The 17538-nt window shown below is 40.1% G+C and overlaps 1 protein-coding gene across 6 annotated transcripts in view; it reads left to right on the top strand.

Annotated features, from left to right (window-relative positions):
• The window catches only part of TRIO (trio Rho guanine nucleotide exchange factor), a 402095-nt gene that overhangs the window by 338679 nt on the left and 45878 nt on the right, over nucleotides 1-17538 (top strand). For all 6 annotated transcript variants that reach the window (XM_073332315.1, XM_073332317.1, XM_073332318.1 and 3 more), the window contains 2 exons: nucleotides 12011-12303; nucleotides 14246-14416. In XM_073332315.1, coding sequence (XP_073188416.1) covers nucleotides 12011-12303; nucleotides 14246-14416 — 464 coding nt within the window. The remainder of the gene's footprint in view (nucleotides 1-12010; nucleotides 12304-14245; nucleotides 14417-17538) is intronic.

Raw genomic sequence — 17538 nt, 5'->3', positions numbered from 1 at the left:
ATTAAAGGATGAGAAGTGTTAGATTGGAAGAGCTCAATTTAAGTTAACAAAGAGAAGGTTAAAGGGTAACTTGATTACAGCTTGTCAGGATCCACATGTAGAACAAATATTTGATGATTGGCTCTTCAGTCTAGCAGAGAAAGGTATAACATGTTCCAGTGGTTGGAAGTTGAAGTTAGATAAATTCAGACTGGAAATAAAGGTGTGCATTTTTGGCAGCGAGGGCAATTAATCATTGGAACAATTTACAACGGGTTGTGGTGGAGTCTTGACTATTTTTAAATCAAGATTGGATGTTTTTCCAAAATATATGTTCTAGGAATATTTTGGGGACACTCTGTCTTGTTTTATACAGGAGATCAGACTAGGTGTTCACACTGGTCCCTTCTGGTCTTGGAATCTATTAACCCGTCAGTGTCTCTTGGAAAAGTGCCTGGGAACTGTTCACGCTGAGATTCAAAAATCTTGAAATATGATTAGTTTCAATTTTATGAAAGGGGTCCAATTTCATGAAGAAAACCTGCAAAAATATACTCTTCAATAGGAGTTGAGAACATTTTAATTTTGTCTTATTTTTAAAGTACAGATCTTGATAGTCTTGAAATTTCAAAATTAGAAATTGCATTTGGATAGCTTTCTTGCATCAAAACGTACATAGAAGTTTTGATGTGAAAAGTCTTGGTTGTGTAAACTTTGAGGCTATAGAGTGCTCCCAAAACAAGATGGGGGGTGGGGGAGAGAGAAGTTAGCTCTTTGTTTAAAAAAAAAAAAGCCACTGTCATTTAAAGGATCATTCTGCTATGAATAGTAAGTAAAAATGGCACCTTTTTAACTCACATCTGTACCCTTTGTGTACATAGGAAAATAACTGTTTACTCTAGTGATTCTTTCTTTCCTCTTGAACTGGTTTCTGTTATTGTTTGTGCATCGCTAACAAAACTCGTTACTAAATTCCACCACTTATACCTGTGGAAGCCCGTTATGTACAGCTGATTTGCACAAATAAAATATCTTAGTGTAGAACACACATGAGGTGTCTGAAGGCACAGACTGGAATAGAGTGGAATGTATCTAACTCGAGATCTAAGTTGGCCAGTGGAACTGTAATGACTGGAAATGATGCATAAAAAGGAAAGAACCCAGCGCTAACTGTAAGATATAAAATTTTGTTTGCAGGATTGGTGAATTTTATTTGCGCTTGTGAACACCCACCGGTTTTTAGTCTATTTTCCTAGTATAAACACAGCTGAACATTCCTTTTAGGCAGAGATGCCCAAACTCTGGTGGTTGGAGCACTTTCTCTTGGTCCACAGAGTTGAGAGGTCACGTGTCATTTGCTGCAGCTTGATTCAAGCCACTAAATTTAATTAAAAGTCACCCAAGCCTTGAATAGAAAATGGATAGTCATCAGAAGAACATTATTTGAGGGGCAGTGATCCGGGTGTTTTTGAGTGGGAGGTGGTAGGTACTCTAGAACAGTGGTTCTCAAAGCCTGTCCGGTGCTTGTTCAGGGAAAGCCCCTGGTGGGCCAAGCCAGTTTGTTTACCTGCCACGTCCGCAGGTTCAGCTGATCACAGCTCCCATTGGCCGCAGTTCGCCACTCCAGGCCAAAGGGGGCTGTGGGAAGTGGCACGGGCTGTGCTGGCATGTGCTGGCCCCCCTTCCCGCAGCCCCCATTGGCCTGGAGCGGCGAACCGAGGCCAGTGGGAGCCGCGATCAGCTGAACCTGCGGACACGGCAGGTAAACAAACTGGCTTGGCATGCCAGGGGCTTTCCCTGAACAAGCGGTGGACCGGCTTTGAGAACCACTGGCCTAGAAGATTCCAAATGCAAGACCAAGATACTACTAATAAAAATATGGGCTATGCCAAAGGGAAAAGATGATAATCCCTACTTTTATTATTAAAAGCACGTGGTGGTTTGGCAAATCCTGCATATAAATTTAATCAGTAGAAACAGATTTTTCCCTTAATGTTTTATAAAATATATTTATTTCCTGTTTACCAAAAAACAGACTTTAAATAGGAGAGAATTTGACCACTGAGTGCCAAGAGTTGAATAAAATGCCCTACCGACTCGCTCTCCCTTCCTGTAAAACTGCCAAACGCTCAGTTGCATGCAGGATTTTGGATTTGGTTTTCTATAGCCGTGTGGTCTAAATTCCAGGGAGCAGAAACAGAACCCTTTCTGTTCATCTGGGAAAATGGCCTGGGACAATGTCATGCTTTTTTTAAAAAAACGTCTCTGTTAGCATGTAAAACTATCCAGCAGGCATGAAAGGAAGGAGGGCATCTTTGCATCTAAAATGTGTTGGTGTTTGAATTTTGATTGGTGACACTGACATGTTGAAAGCTGCCTCTGTGTGTGCAAGATTAGATAAGGGTTTTATTTTAAAAAGATTAAATGCAAGACCTTAATTCCTACTGCTCTATTGAAAGGAGAAAGGGGGTGGATGGAACCCGAAGAACAAATAACCTGAGAGATCCTGAAAGAACACAGTAGTGCATTAGACCCTGTAGACCTGTGCCACTAGTTTATTTTATTCAGACACAGAGCATTTTTGTGCACAGTTTGCTATTATGAAATGTTTTTGCAAACTGTTATCCCACCTTCCAAATTATTATTGGGAGCTCATGAGGAGAGTGAGGAGCATGGAGAAAAATATCAGTTTATTTTCTAAAGTGCCTAGTAAAAGTAGACTCGAAAGTTTGGACTAATTCAGTAATAGGTTTATCATAAGGAGACATTTGGTGCATATTTTAGTGGTTGAGATTGTATGTTCGCTTGTGAATAATTGGACATCATCTGAAAGGATTTCATACAGGACCTCTGAAGAGGTAAAAGAACATATACAGCCTCCTCTTTCTTTCTCTGCCTTTGTTAAATAGTTGATGTTAAAATTCCTAGACATGTTGTTTGAAGACCTACCAGATATCTCCTCTCTGTCAACAAGAGCTGAACAACAGCTTCACGGTCAAAATTCCAACTATAATCAATATTGATGTGATCCAGGTGATTACATTTGGTGACGGTAACTATTCAAAGACATTCTCTCAGTTCATTTCCTAGTGGACAGGTGTCCACATTACAAAAGCCACATTTAGTATTAACTGACATCTCGTTGTCAGTTTTAGCAGAGAAATTAGGGGTAGAATGACTTTTGAGGGCTGAACTAGTCTCTCAAGGTTACTTCTGGAGGTATTATTTTCAGAGAAGAGTTGCCATAGCCAGTGCAATATCTTTTCTGTGGATAACAAGATTTTTTTCTGAGGTTCTCAATCCATCGCCTTTCATTTGCTTATACTCCGTTTTAGAAAATGGAAGTACGTTTTAATCCAAAGATCAGAAGTGAAAATGTGTTCCAGTCATACAGAACAGTTTGCCATGACTGGTTACAATACATACAGTATGTATAATAGCTACTACCTCTTAAGAAAAAAGGTAAAAGTATATATATGACAGCTGTAAATTTTGATGAGTATTACTACTAGGCCATTACAAATTAGCATTAAGACATAAAATCCTCTATGCCATTCTCTAGTATTAATACACATAGTTCTAAAAGTGATGCAATGAACGGTAGGGTTCCCATTAGAAAGTATTTTGGTTTACAACATAAGGCAGCTATAATACATAGAAACGTCATGGAGCATATAGTACACAATTTGAAAGGAACAGCTGGTTTACTAGAGATGAATAGTCAATGTATTTGTACCACTGCAGATGATTAGCATATAGTTCTTTTGTATATTGAATAATAGTTTCCAATATGTTTTGGGCTGGCTTAAAAAATGGTTCCATGGAAACTACTACAGTGTTTTCATGGAAAGGGAAATTGTCTCTCAATGAGTGAAGGGGAAATTCCACATTTGCAAGCATAATAAAAATGGCAGTTGTGTGGTCCTTCAAGTGTCAATTGCTTTTTTATAGATGCTTGTTAAATATGAAACATTTTTAATGTTCTTTGATGTATATTAGAATGTTGGCTTACAAAAGTATTCAGGGAAAACTGAGCAGGAAAGAAACAAATTTATGCCATTTAGGAAAGTTTTGAATGGTTGTACACATGACACCTTTTTTACCAACTGCAGGTCAGAGGTTAAAGAGCTGCACTGTGTATACACGTCTGTGAATAAAATATATTTCTTTACTCCTTTCTCATGCCTCCCCAATATCTCTTGCCCAGTGAACGGGTACTTTGCAGCTGAGTTTAGTTTTGGTTGTTATGGACCTTTGTCATTGATTCTTATTTTGGAAAAGAAGATCAAACTCTTCCTTCTCCAGTATCTGATTGACCTGGTGCTGGTTTGTGCATGTTGGTCAGTTGTTTAATAGTGTTTTTGAAATTGCCAAAACTACATTTTAATATATTAATTAGAAATAACAAGAAAGTTTGACTGTCTAGACAGCTTTCTTTCTAGTCAGACTGGTCCCTGGGTTCATTGGCAGCAGCATGGTGGTGGTGTTTTGATTTAAAAAATGTTTAGATGGTGCAGACAGTACAACAATTGGACTAAGTTTGCTTTCTAAAGAAGTAGGAAAGTATGTTCCCTGTAGTACCCTGACCTTTAAATACTAAGACCGTTACAATGCAATATGGAAATAGTTAATCTGGAGCAGAAAACTTCAAGTCATCAACTAGCTGGACATGGTTCATTATTTAAAAAAAAAATCAATTATTAATCACAGATGTCCAAGTTTCCAGGGTTGGAAGAGCTGGGAATAGAAGGAGTATTCCAGTTCCCCCTTAACGTCAGGAATGTGTGTGTTCACTGGAGGTCATCTTGTATTTTAGTTTGAGAGGGTCAGAATCCATGCTGCTTGCCTTTTTTCTCTAGCTCTGTTATTTTTTTAAAAAAAAAGTAAATTAATGGACTTTCTGTGAACTCTCTGACCTCATCAACAGAGAAACATATGCGGTTTTACTTCAAGTTAGGGGAGAGGTGGAATTTAATTGACTTTCTCTTATGTTTATGAATTGTCTAACAAAAAAGTGCAGCCATTAGTAATTCAGGAAAGAAAAAAAAAAACCAAAGGTTTACTAAGCTCCAGTGGTGTCTGAATTTGAACAGATATAAGTTAATGAAACTTAATTTACTATTGTACCTGTGCCTTGCTAGAAATTAGTGTCAAATGTTTCTCTAAAGGAGAGGCTATAAGACACTGGACAGACATTTGCTGGAAAGGTTTTCTGTTCTTGGGACACAGTAAGGGCTAAGACAGGTTTCAGAGTAGCAGCTGTGTTAGTCTGTATCTGCAAAAAGAACAGGAGGACTTGTGGCACCTTAGAGACTAACAAATTTATTTGAGCATAAGCTTTCATGGGCTACAGCCCACTTCATCGGATGCATAGAATGGAACATATAGGAAGAAGATATTTATACATACAGAGAACATGAAACAATGGGTGTTACCATACACACTGTAACGAGAGTGATCAGTTAAGGTGCACTATTACCAACAGGAGAGGGGGAAAAAAAAAACCTTTTGTAGTGATAATCAAGGTGGGCCATTTCCAGCAGTTGACAAGAACATCTGAGGAACAGTAGGGGGGAAAAATAAATATGGGGAAATTGTTTTTTTTTTTTTTGTGTAATGACACATCCACTCCCGGTCTTTATTCAAGCCTAATTTAATGGTGTCATAGAATCATAGAATATCAGGGTTGGAAGGGACCTCAGGAGGTCATCTAGTCCACCCCCCTGCTCAAAGCAGGACCAATCCCCAACTAAATCATCCCAGCCAGGGCTTTGTCAAGACTGTCAAGTTAATTCCAATTCAGCAGTCTCTCGTTGGAGTCTGTTTTTGAAGTTTTTTCAAACTAAAACCTCTCCAGCACATCATAAAGGATCTACAACCTATCCTGGAGGACGACCTATCACTCTCACAGATCTTGGAAGACAGACCGGTCCTTGCTTACAGACAGCCCCCCAACCTGAAGCAAATACTCACCAGCAACCACACAACAAAAACACTAACCCAGGAACCTATCCTTGCAACAAAGCCGGTTGCCAACTGTGCCCACATATCTATTCAGGGGACACCATCATAGGGCCTAATCACATCAGCCACACTATCAGAGGCTCGTTCACCTGCGCATCCACCAATGTGATATATGCCATCATGTGCCAGCAATGCCCCTCTGCTATGTACATTGGTCAAACCGGACAGTCTCTACGTAAAAGAATAAGTGGACACAAATCAGATGTCAAGAATTAGAACATTCAAAAACCAGTCAGAGAACACTTCAGTCTCTCTGGTCACTCAATTACAGACCTAAAAGTTGCAATATTACAATAAAAAAACTTCAAAAACAGACTCCAACGAGAGACTGCTGAATTGGAATTAATTTGCAAACTGGATAGAATTAACTTAGGCTTGAATAGAGACTGGGAGTGGATGTGTCATTACACAAAGTAAAACTATTTCCCCATGTTTATTTTTCCACCCTACTGTTCCTCACACGTTCTGGTCAACTGCTGGAAATGGCCCACCTTGATTATCACTACAAAAGGTTTTTTTTTCCTCTCCTGCTGGTAATAGCTCACCTTACCTGATCACTCTTGTTACAGTGTGTATGGCAACACCCATTGTTTCATGTTCTCTGTGTATATAAAATCTCCCCACTATATTGTCCACTGCATGCATCCGATGAAGTGAGTTGTAGCTCACGAAGGCTTATGGTCAAATAAATTTGTTAGTCTCTAAGGTGCCACAAGTACTCCTTTCTAGTAAGGGCTAAAAGACCCAAAACTTAAACAGTCTGTCTCTATTTGCAAAGTCAGTGTTGTTCTTGGTTTCATTTTGAATTCTTATATCTCTTCTTATATCTCTTCTTAGAGCTTGTATTACTGATAAAGGATTCTTGAGCAACCTTAGTAAAACAAATTGGTCAGCAGTCACAATAAAGAAAAAATAAAACCAGTTTTAGTTTAAGGTTCCCATGAAGAACTGTAAATGGTGGAGAAAATGTTGCTTTAATTATCTGGGTATGATGTAGATAAACCAGGGTAGAATTTTTGAAAGCATGTGAGTGCCATTTTTCAAAAGTGAAAGTCAGCGGTCCTTAGGGAGCTTTTTGATAATTTAACTCCTAATCTTTAACAAATGGATGTAAGATGATGAATTTTATGTTATTTTTGCTAATCAGTTACACCGATCAATATAAGTAACCAGTTTCACCAGAGTTTCTGTTAACCATGCATTGCAGGGCCTGTTATCTTATTTAACAGCAGGGGTCTCAAACTCAGTTTACCTTAAGGCCAGTGCCAGTCCTCAAATCCTCTGAGCGGGCCAATAATGTCACTGAAGACGGTGTTCAGAAAAGAAAACGTTTATACTGTATTTTTTATTTCAAATTTCTTAGAAATAATGAAACAGTCATACAACTTTATACAATTATTCACCTACCAGAGAGTTGTTAGTGTTTGCCAGGCAGCTGTCAATGCTTCCGTTCTGTCAGTTTGTTGATGTTTGGCCTCTGTGACTGAGCAGCTGAAACCTTCAGGATTGCAGCAAGGGGTGCTTGGTAGATAGTTGGGTTCGGTATTTTGACTTGTTTATATTCAGTGTGGAAAAAAGTGACGCTGCCTCCATGGCTGACTCTGCCTGGCGACTAGTGATGGTATCTCTGACCCTCTCCCCCAGCCAATGGGAGCTGCGGGGGGTTACGCCTGCAGCAGACAGAGCTGGCAGCGTGGCTGCATATGTCTCCAGTAGGGAGGTTCTCAGGCCACTGATGGCCCTGGGCTGGGACTTTGAGACTCCTGCTTAACATGAAGGTGGATTAGAATTAATGTCCTGTACTTGTACCTCAGCTCTGGAGCCTAAGGTCCTGATCCTGCAATGGGACTGCTGTTACCAGATTTGCCCGTGACTTTGGGGTATGCTCATTTATTAGGGTTATTCTTCTGGGGAGTGGGGGGGGGGGGGGAAAGGTTATTCTGTAAGTCTATTAATGTCCTGCTTGTGCCACTTGTGTTCTCATACTGAGCTCTACTTCTCCCTCCTGCAAGTTCCCTCCCAGTGGAGCTATCCTGCAGGACCTACGGTTCCCCAGGGCTGGGTTCCTCCAGCCCCAGAATCAGACGAACACACACATACATTAAGAGAGAGCATCTGAGAGGATCGGGTTAATCAGTGTTCCCAAGCTGACCCCTTATATGTCCCTGGACTCAGTAGGCTGGGTGGAGCAGCATTTCGAAGCTGTCACCCTCATAGGCCCTTGGACTCAGCAGACTGGGTTGAACAGCACTGCCAAGCTGTCACCCTCGTGTGCCATGGGCACCGCACCGGAATAGAGTGCCCCTGAGCTGGCTGGGTCGAGCAGCATTTTCAGTCTGCCACCCTTCTGTGTCCCTGGACTCCACACGTCCCTATCCCCACTTCCACGTTACAGTTCTGGTAGTAACCCACGTGATGAGCAAACCCCTCAGGATTTTTGGGCGCTTCATGGATCTTTAGCTTAGGTACGAGGAGTGTTGTTGCAGAGCAAATGAGGAAGCCAAAAAACACCCGTGGGGGGGGGGGAGAGAAGCAACCAGCTTAACCATGAAAGTTATTTATTGCAAAGTGATAATCATACAAGGGGAGCCAAGCAAAGAAAACAGTTATAATATTAAATCTAACTTAAATTTGATTTTAAAAGTCAGGTTTAGAAAACTATAACTGATCACACAAAGTCAGGGTCAGAAGGCTATACCGAGAGAGAGAGAGAGAGAGAGAGAAGCTGCGTTCTCACCACTCCACGAAACTTGAATCGATCGGGGTTCCCAAGTGGTGGTGGTAGCTTAGTGTCCGGAGTCAGGCAGAGCCCCCAGCATGCTCAGTCAGGAGAAGATGAAGTCCCAGTGGAACTAATGCAGATTTTGGATCCAGGCATCAGAGCACTTACTTGAAGCATGGGTAGGGGTTTTTGTAGGGAAACAACAGTGGTTCAAGGGAGAACACTAGATTTGTTTATGGGTAAACTGATGGCTCAAGGGAGTATACCAGAGTTGTTTTGTTCAGGCTAGATAATAGGAACTGCTCATTCCTGGCTGTGGGCGGTGTTCCTCGGAGGGAGCTCACAATGCAGATAGGGAACTTCACTATTTTGGATACCGGTAAAGGATTTATTACTAGCGTTGGTCTGATAACTACTGAGCTGGGTGTGTGCAGGCGTGGGTTCATTAACATCTGGAGCAGAGATCCCCCATCATGCAGTGCTTCCCTTCTTTTCTGGTCCCAGAGTTCTATGCGGTGCTTGCCTTGGAATCTCTGTTCTCCACTGTATGATAATTGAAATGCCTCCCTGTCCCAACTACAATGCAGATGAGGCTAGGGGAGTTTCCTTAATTCTGTCACCCTTGTCCCAGGGGTTTACGTGTCTCTCCCACTGCCTTTTCATTGCTTTTTGTAAGTCTTTCTTCTGATTGGTTTTGGTTTAAGCAGAGGCTGAGCCGGGCAGGAGGGAGGTCTTCTGTGAGTCAGGCCGGGTACTGTACCCTGGTTCCCCAAGAACATAGAGCAGATAGGTAACACTGCTCACATGCACAAAGTTGAGCAGCTGAGGAAATGTTTGTATAGTTGCGCCCTAATTCTATAATCATTAGACAGACTCTGTTCCTTTTAACTTTAGTGGGAGACTGCATGCTTGAATAAGGACTACAGAATCTGGTCCCTGGTCAGCAGCAGCTGGGATCCTTTTAGAGTGAGACAATGAATTGTTATTGGGAAGCAACCTCGTGTGTTCGGCCCTTGAAATGGCATACATGTACTCTGTGGAGTCAACTCTGAGCCTTCCTCACTGAGAGTGAGATCAGTATGAACCAATACAAACAATTACATTAAACCTCTAATAAGTGGAAATGTGAGTGAACATCTGTAAGAGTTACGAATGAGTACTTTGTGATATGAGGATGCGTATGCACAAACAAATAACATACACTGTTCTAGTGAATTGCATACCCAAAGTTAAAATATCCCAGTGGTTACATGTCTTTTGCTACAGAGAAGATTGTGTGCCCAAGGATGTATTAGCAAATATCCAGGAAAATATTGAGATGGGCTGGAGGCTAGAAAATAAGCCTTATGCCAAAGAGAGATTAATAGAAAGGCAGCACACGCTCCCCCAGCGTCTTTAGTCTGTGAGATGGGCATCTCTGGGGAGGCTCAAGTCACACTTACGAATAACCTAAAGCAGTATTTTTGCATTCTTTCTGGATCCTTTAACTCTTCCTCCACATCAGATATGGCTCTTAATGAATAGTTTGCACTTAGTATTCTGCAATAGCTAAGCAGCCCAATGGGTTCCATTTTGCAGAGCTGCTCCTCTGCAAGAAAGATAAACTTACCCAGGCTGTGCCTACCGTTGTTCTAAATTGAACATTGTTCTAAATCGCTTTATTTGTTCCCCACCATTTTTGGTGAAAGAATCCCCTTGCACCTAAGCTGTGTAGGAGGGATCTGAGTATAAATACCAACCTTGGAGAAGGAATGCAGAGAGGGTGTTTAACTCCCAGCACTAAAGCCATCCAGCTAAAGGTCATTTCACAAACCTGGCTTTTAAACGTAAACCTGCAGTGATAACTCCAAAAAACTAGCAAAAAAAGAAAAAAAACGAGAACAGTTTAATGGGGTCTTGTTAATACACTAATAATTGTGTTTGTAAAAGAAGCCTTCAAATTTAAAAAACAAAAATTGTATGAATACATACTTTGGCTAGGGAAAAAGCACAGACTAGCAGTACTAGCAATTCATAAGCCAGTGTGTGTTTACAGTAGAGGTACTGTCAAGTCCAAGTGACATGAACCTCACTGGAAACTATTGATCTTCTGTATCCGTAATTACTAGATTGGGCGGAGGGAGAATTATCCTTTGTTTGATTGCAGAACCTTAGGCATTCTCAAGCAAAGAAACAAACATTGCTCATCTTGGGGTTTGAGCAAGGGCATATTTTCTTTTAAATGGAACTACTCATGCTGTTTCCTTTTTAAAACTGTCAGATTAAAGCAAAAGAAACAAATATTTAACTGGAGTTTATCTGAAGTCGTCTTCCCTTTCTCGTCCAAACCTACCGTCACCCTCCTAAATAAATAAATAAATAAATCAGTTTGTCACAAAACTAAACCGAACATTTGTGGTGATTGTGCACACTGGATGCTTGTGCGTACGTGTATATATAAGTATTGTAGCTGAGTTAAAAAATTAACACATTTTAAGACAACTTCCTTTTACTTTTTTTTTTTTTTAATACTTTCCTGAATTTGTGCACTTTACAAAATATGTAAAATTAGAACACAGCAATTTTTGGTCCGTGTATATGTGTAAATGGTAATCAGCAAAAGGCAAAGGACATGACTGTTATGGAGGACAGTGTCTTGTAAATGTTTGCCAGCCCATGAGTGGTCATTTATAATGTCATGGGCCAAGATATTCTTAATTGATGTAATGATTTTGGTCCTCAAGTTAAGACATTTTGCAATGTCTTATGCATGCAATGTCATGCATTTTGCAATGTCTTATTGCAATGTCACATGCAAGGGGTCTTGCATTCAGAGAGCCTGTGCTCATCACTTCCTGAAAAATGGGTCCTTTTAAGATGTCTCGAGTTGAGCATCCAAAATCACAGCTTATTTGAGAAAACTCTGGCCCTGGTTTGTAGTGGGGCTTTTAAGCTTCCCTCATAGTCATCAGGTGGCATTAGCCATTGTGAAAGGCATTAAACTAGACTTGATAAATCTAGTAATTTGTTCCACTGTGGCTAATGCCACATTATCAATGTAAATATTTAGTTTGTGCTGCGTTTCTAGTCTTTCTCTCTTAGCAAATCTGTCACATGAAATGTACAATTAGAGTTGCCTCCTACTGTAATGCAAATATAAATGAAGACTCTTTTGGTACATTTTTTCATTTATATTTCATATTTTACCATCAGTTCTTAAAATCTACTTAAGGTTCTTTCTCTTGATTTTAAATTGCTCAGTTGTCAATATTTTCCCTCTAAAAGATGTTCACCTTCTTTCCTCAGACTCTCTTTCAGTCTCCAGTAACGATGCCAGTCCTCCTGCCTCCGTAACATCACTTCAGCCCCATATGATTGGTGCACAGAGCTCCCCAGGCCCCAAACGCCCTGGCAACACCCTGAGGAAATGGCTTACCAGTCCAGTGAGGCGCCTTAGCAGTGGGAAGGCAGATGGGCATGTCAAGAAATTGGCCCATAAGCATAAGAAGAGTAGAGAGGTCCGCAAAAGTGCGGATGCTGGCTCTCAGAAGGACTCTGATGACAGTGCTGCTACGCCACAGGATGAAACCATTGAAGAGGTTAGTGTTCAGGCAACTTTCTTATGGTTTGTAAATGTTGGACATGATTCAAGTGCTTGGGTTTTGGATGCTGGGGGGCACTGCAGGACAGCACAACAGCTTATTTTGCATCTGTTGCTTCTTGTACAAATTTTATTTGGTCAAGTAAAACAGAGTCATCTCATCCAGGTCTCTTGTGGGTGTGTTTCAGTTTTACGCAGCCATTAGTCCCATGCATGCCTTGACTGTCATTCTCTGCTCAAGAACAAGCCCTGTATTGGAATACAAGGGTTTATGCAGTTCAGTGTTAAGAATGTTAGCAGAGTCGTGTGGGGAGAGCACTCTAGTTGAAGAACAGAAAAGAGGATGGGGGAAATTACTTTTTAAACTCATCTCACACCCCACCCCCAATCAGAAAAAAATGACTTTTTGACACATACTGAGTAACATCTGAGCAATGTTCTGATGATAGGCTATTTCATGCTTCCCTTTTCTCCCTTCCCAAAGGACCAGGAGGATGTATAGGGAAGGGTTATTAACCACTTTAAAGCCAACAAATCTTGCGTTCCTGCCTTTAGAAGTAATGTGCGTCTCATTAGTGCAGTGTCCTGGGAAATAGCTGACTTCTCAAACCAAAAGGTGGTTCCAATCAGTTACGTAATACCCTCACAAGCTTTCATTAAAGCAAAGGGAATGGGGAGGTTGTATCATGGAGTTCATGTCACAGATGTTTGTCAAAAGCCTTTTTCTTCCCCGCCATTCATAGTTCTGGTATGAGATTAGGACCCATATCCAGTTGATAAAGATACAAACTGGGCCTGATTATGCTTTCACTTATGTGTGCACAGCTCACATTGAATCTAGTGACATAACAGAGCATCCAAGGGTTCTACTCACAATGTATTTTAGTTCACCTTTTCTTTGACCTGAATCGGACCATCAGTTCTGATGGTTTTCCTATAGATTATAGGTAATGAAGTCTGATTTCTAACTAAGTGGCCTAGTGTTATTATTTTAGTGGCTTTTTGTCTTATTTTTCTTTTGCTACTGGCATATTTCATTTTCAACTTGGAGCATCGGTGATCCAAGTAAAAGTTGAAAGGGAATGGACTAGAGGCATGGCACCAGGATGGTGTAGGAGCTGTGGGTTTGGGAAAAGTGTTGTTCTCCGCCCTCAGGTGCCATAAGGTAAAAAGAGACCCTTCTCCCAAGGCAATTGTCACCATTTTCTCAGAAGTAGCCACACTCCTACGTTCCTGAGTGTGGGGAAGAGCGCCAGCGTCATATCAATGCCCTGAGGAGGAGAGAAGGCAGTACAAGTCATTCCTCGTTACTGTGAAGGCAATAGCAATATCCTGTAAACTATTTTTGTCACAGACCAAGGATTGAGGTCCTGTTCCTCCTGTAGCTGACTGGATGGTTTCTACCCAGAAAACATTAAAAACAAAGTATGTGGTCTGTAGTCACTGTTTAAAGGCGAACTAGTGATGAAATTTAGGATTTTGTTAAAATATCCCATATTTTAATACTGTTTTGTACTCATGTCGCACCTTTCAGTTTGAGGACATGAGTACTCTACAGATGCCAAGTCTGTAGTTACATATGTTGCACCCATTTTACAGAGGTAAACTGAGCAGAATCAAAGTCGCTGATGGAACCCAGCAGTCAACTCCCAAGCCTCGGTTTATAACTTTTTCTACAGTAAAACTCGGGCTGAAGTTCTGCAAGTCACTTGTACTCAGTGCATCAGCCCAGTTGCCTTACCTGTTGAACAAGTCATAAACTGCGTCTCTTTTAAGGTAGTTAGATTTTTGGTAACTGTGTCTATCTCTTGAGATGTTGATCTGTTTAGCTATCCCTAGGCTTGCTGGAGATGAGCCTTCAGAGGTAGTTTGGCATCTGTGAGACAGCTTCCACTAACTCTGCTTTATGCATCTTATGAATGTCTTGATCTTCATTGCAGAGAGGGCGGAATGAGGGGCTGAGCAGCGGCACTCTCTCCAAATCCTCCTCTTCTGGCATGCAGAGCTGTGGAGAGGAAGAAGGTGAAGAAGGAGCAGATGCTGTACCACTCCCCCCTCCAATGGCAATTCAGCAACACAGTCTACTCCAGCCAGACTCCCAGGATGACAAGGTAAAAAGGGAAATAGGGAAGAATCTCACATGCTGAGATAGACTGATAACTTTTAGAGTGCCTTAAAGGGATTTGCTGTGGAGAAAATATCTGGGACATATGTAATTATATGAGTACAATTGAGTACACAATTACAGGAACCTTACATCATTGTTTAAAAAAGGACCTTATAGCCAAGGTAGGGATGAGCAGTTGATCTTTGTGTGCGTAAAGGAGTTTTCACACACACACACATGCACCCCCCTTCTGAGTGGCTTCACATTTTTGTAATACTTCATGCTTATATATGCTTAGTCTTCCCCCTTTCCACTAGTTAAGAGCTGTTGTGGGAGCAGTTAACTTTTTGACTGAAATCTTTTTGTCCTGTAGGTAATTCACAAAACAATTCTGTTTATCCTCAGACCTGGAGTTTTTGTCACAAATATTTTCCATTTGCACAGGAAGATGGTTTTTCATGTCGACATAAAGTCGCATGTCCATTGTGAGCACACCATAGCTTCCTCAAGTGCTGTAAAGCCTTGGTCCACATTAGTGACTTGCTGCCTGAAACTGTTCAGTTTAACAAGCAAAGCCAAGTTTAAATTGAGAGTGCAAAACTGTATCTGAAACCACTAATTGATAAGTTTTGGATGGAGATCATCAATCTGCCAAATTAATCGTGTTTTCATATTTTGTTGGTTTAAAAAAAAATCTCGCAACATTCTCAGGTTTTGAGATGTTTTATTTCAATTTTCAAAATGAATCGCATTTTTATGGGGCAGTCACAAAGCCTGAAAATAGAGGATTTTAAAATGGAAACTCTGTTGACTTCTGCAGCATGGACCTCACTTCTAATATCATTTTGTCCCCATTGTTTTATTTAAAATGCTTAAGTGGTGAAATATATGGTATGATCTCATTGTTAGTGAGTTGTGTTGGCGGTTATTCGTCTTTCTTAGTAGACCAGATTCTTTTTCAACAAATTTTCTTTCTCTCCTTCACTCTTGTTGTTTTCTCCTGGGCATCTCAATCATAACTGAAGTAGACACTTTCTGGATTGCAATGGGTTTTTTCCGTGCACTGCATGCACCAGTTTCCTGCTTTTTTTCTAAATTGGAAACCATCGCAATATAGGAAATGATGGATGAACATACTGGGAAATACTTCTGAGACCAAATTAAAAAAAGAATTATATTCTTCAAATCTTTTTACTCTTTAAAAAAAATTGTTGGGGTTTTTTTTTCCTGCTATTTAGAAAATTGTCTGACCCTTTATTTGCTAGAATTGCAATAGTGTTCGTGAGAATCATGTTTACAAACTCTTGCTAGCAAGCTGCTAACATGATTTCTTAACCAGTATATTCAGTAACTGTGATACGAATAACACATACTAACATTGTCCTTATTGCATAGGTCCATCTGCATTACAAATGCAATTATATCAGAGGAAGCCATGTTATAACTTGGTCTCCATTCACTTTGCATTTTCAGTGTAGATTGGATCTTTAGCACAGTGTAGTGTAACGCACCAAAAGACAGGTTTTGCCCTCACTTGCCAGATTATCATCCTGCTTGCAAAAAAACATGTTTGAATGATGATCTGCCTCATGCATTTTCAACTCTGGTGTAAGCAGGACCTTACCTTGGATTTACAAGGATTTACCTTGTTTTAATATGAATCCCGTGGAGGACAGAAACATGCTCCCATAGTGTTTCTGTCTGTCTCTAATAGACCGAACCTTGTACCCAAACACTGCCAACTTCATGGTAGTTTGGATTCTGATCTACATCCAGATTTAAACTTTGTCTTGGATGCATGTTTAGGACATACTTTTTGTAAAGTTGTTTTTAGTAGCATTTGGGAGTTGGGATTGTGACATCTGGCAACATCTGCCTCAAAGTCCCATTGCATGTGGGCTTGCTCAGTTTTGGAGGTATATGCGAGCACCAGGTATGAGGCCATATTGATTTCTCTAATATCACTAAATAACAGACTCATTTTTTTTTTCATTAGCATTTCTTGTACAGTACACACGCTTCTGTTTGGAGAATCATTGCACAATTCATTTATTGCATTGAATAGCAGCTTATGAGTTTTTTGCATTTATTTTTGGATAAACAATATTAATGTTCCAATACAGTTGTTATATTGTAAAACTAATTATTTTTGTTTTTTGTTTTTCTCTTTTTGTAAATTTTGACTGTAGCATTATGTTGATTTGTGTTCTGTCTCTGCTTTGGCTCAATTCCCTTACCTTTCCATTTAAAGTTATTTGTGATTCCCTTGTTTACCCTACCCCATGTTCCTTTCTCAGTGAGGCAAACAAAAGCACACCCATATCTTTGCAGTCCTTGTTTTCAGTAATGGGGTTGAAAACCACAGTCAAGAGCATTCTGTTTAAAATCATAATGAATGTAATTTCTTTGTTTGTCCAACATGTTTGAAACACTTGCAGAACAGTTTAACCTGTGTTGCATGATGTATGTCTGCCCTTTCCTTAATATGAAGTAAGGTTCATATTGTACCCTGTTCCTCTTTCCAGTTATTTAATGATACATGTAATCTGCAAACCAGCTGTGTGTTTGCTAATTACGGAAGCTGAATTTAATGGCCCTCTCCCAGAATCCTTTACTGTGAATACCTTTTACCCTCAGTTATAGCTATAAACTGGCATCTTATAGCTTGTGAGGCCAGAGATCTTCTATACTCTGCACTTACCTTTGGGAAAAATGGATGACACACAGAATGGTGAGCTTGATTTCCCCTATTCAATCTGGGAAATATACCCCAGCTCCTTTTAGAAATGTAAATGTTCTTGGTTTATTTTTTTAATCCTGTTTCAAGGTTTGTGTGTTGTAATTTATTTTTACAGTTGCTTCTTAATTATATACATAGTTGAAAAAATACTTAAATTGTTCACTATCAATCAGGTCAATCCCTGCAATCTGTATGGCTGTCCTGATAGACTTTATAGTAGTTGAAAGTTTCCCAAGGATATTTCCCAGATCTATAATGTGCGAAACAGAATTATGAAGTTACATCCGACTAATTGAAATGGATTAAACCTGTGCATGGACAGTTCTCAAGGTGTATCAAGGTTTATTTAAAAATTTTAGATTCCAGTTGCATAAATTATAAGGAAA

Source organism: Lepidochelys kempii, chromosome 2 (genome assembly GCF_965140265.1).
Source record: "Lepidochelys kempii isolate rLepKem1 chromosome 2, rLepKem1.hap2, whole genome shotgun sequence".
Classification (NCBI taxonomy): Eukaryota; Metazoa; Chordata; order Testudines; family Cheloniidae; genus Lepidochelys; species Lepidochelys kempii.
The sequence above is the reverse complement of the archived record's forward strand: the minus strand, read 5'-3'. Positions and strand labels throughout refer to the sequence as shown.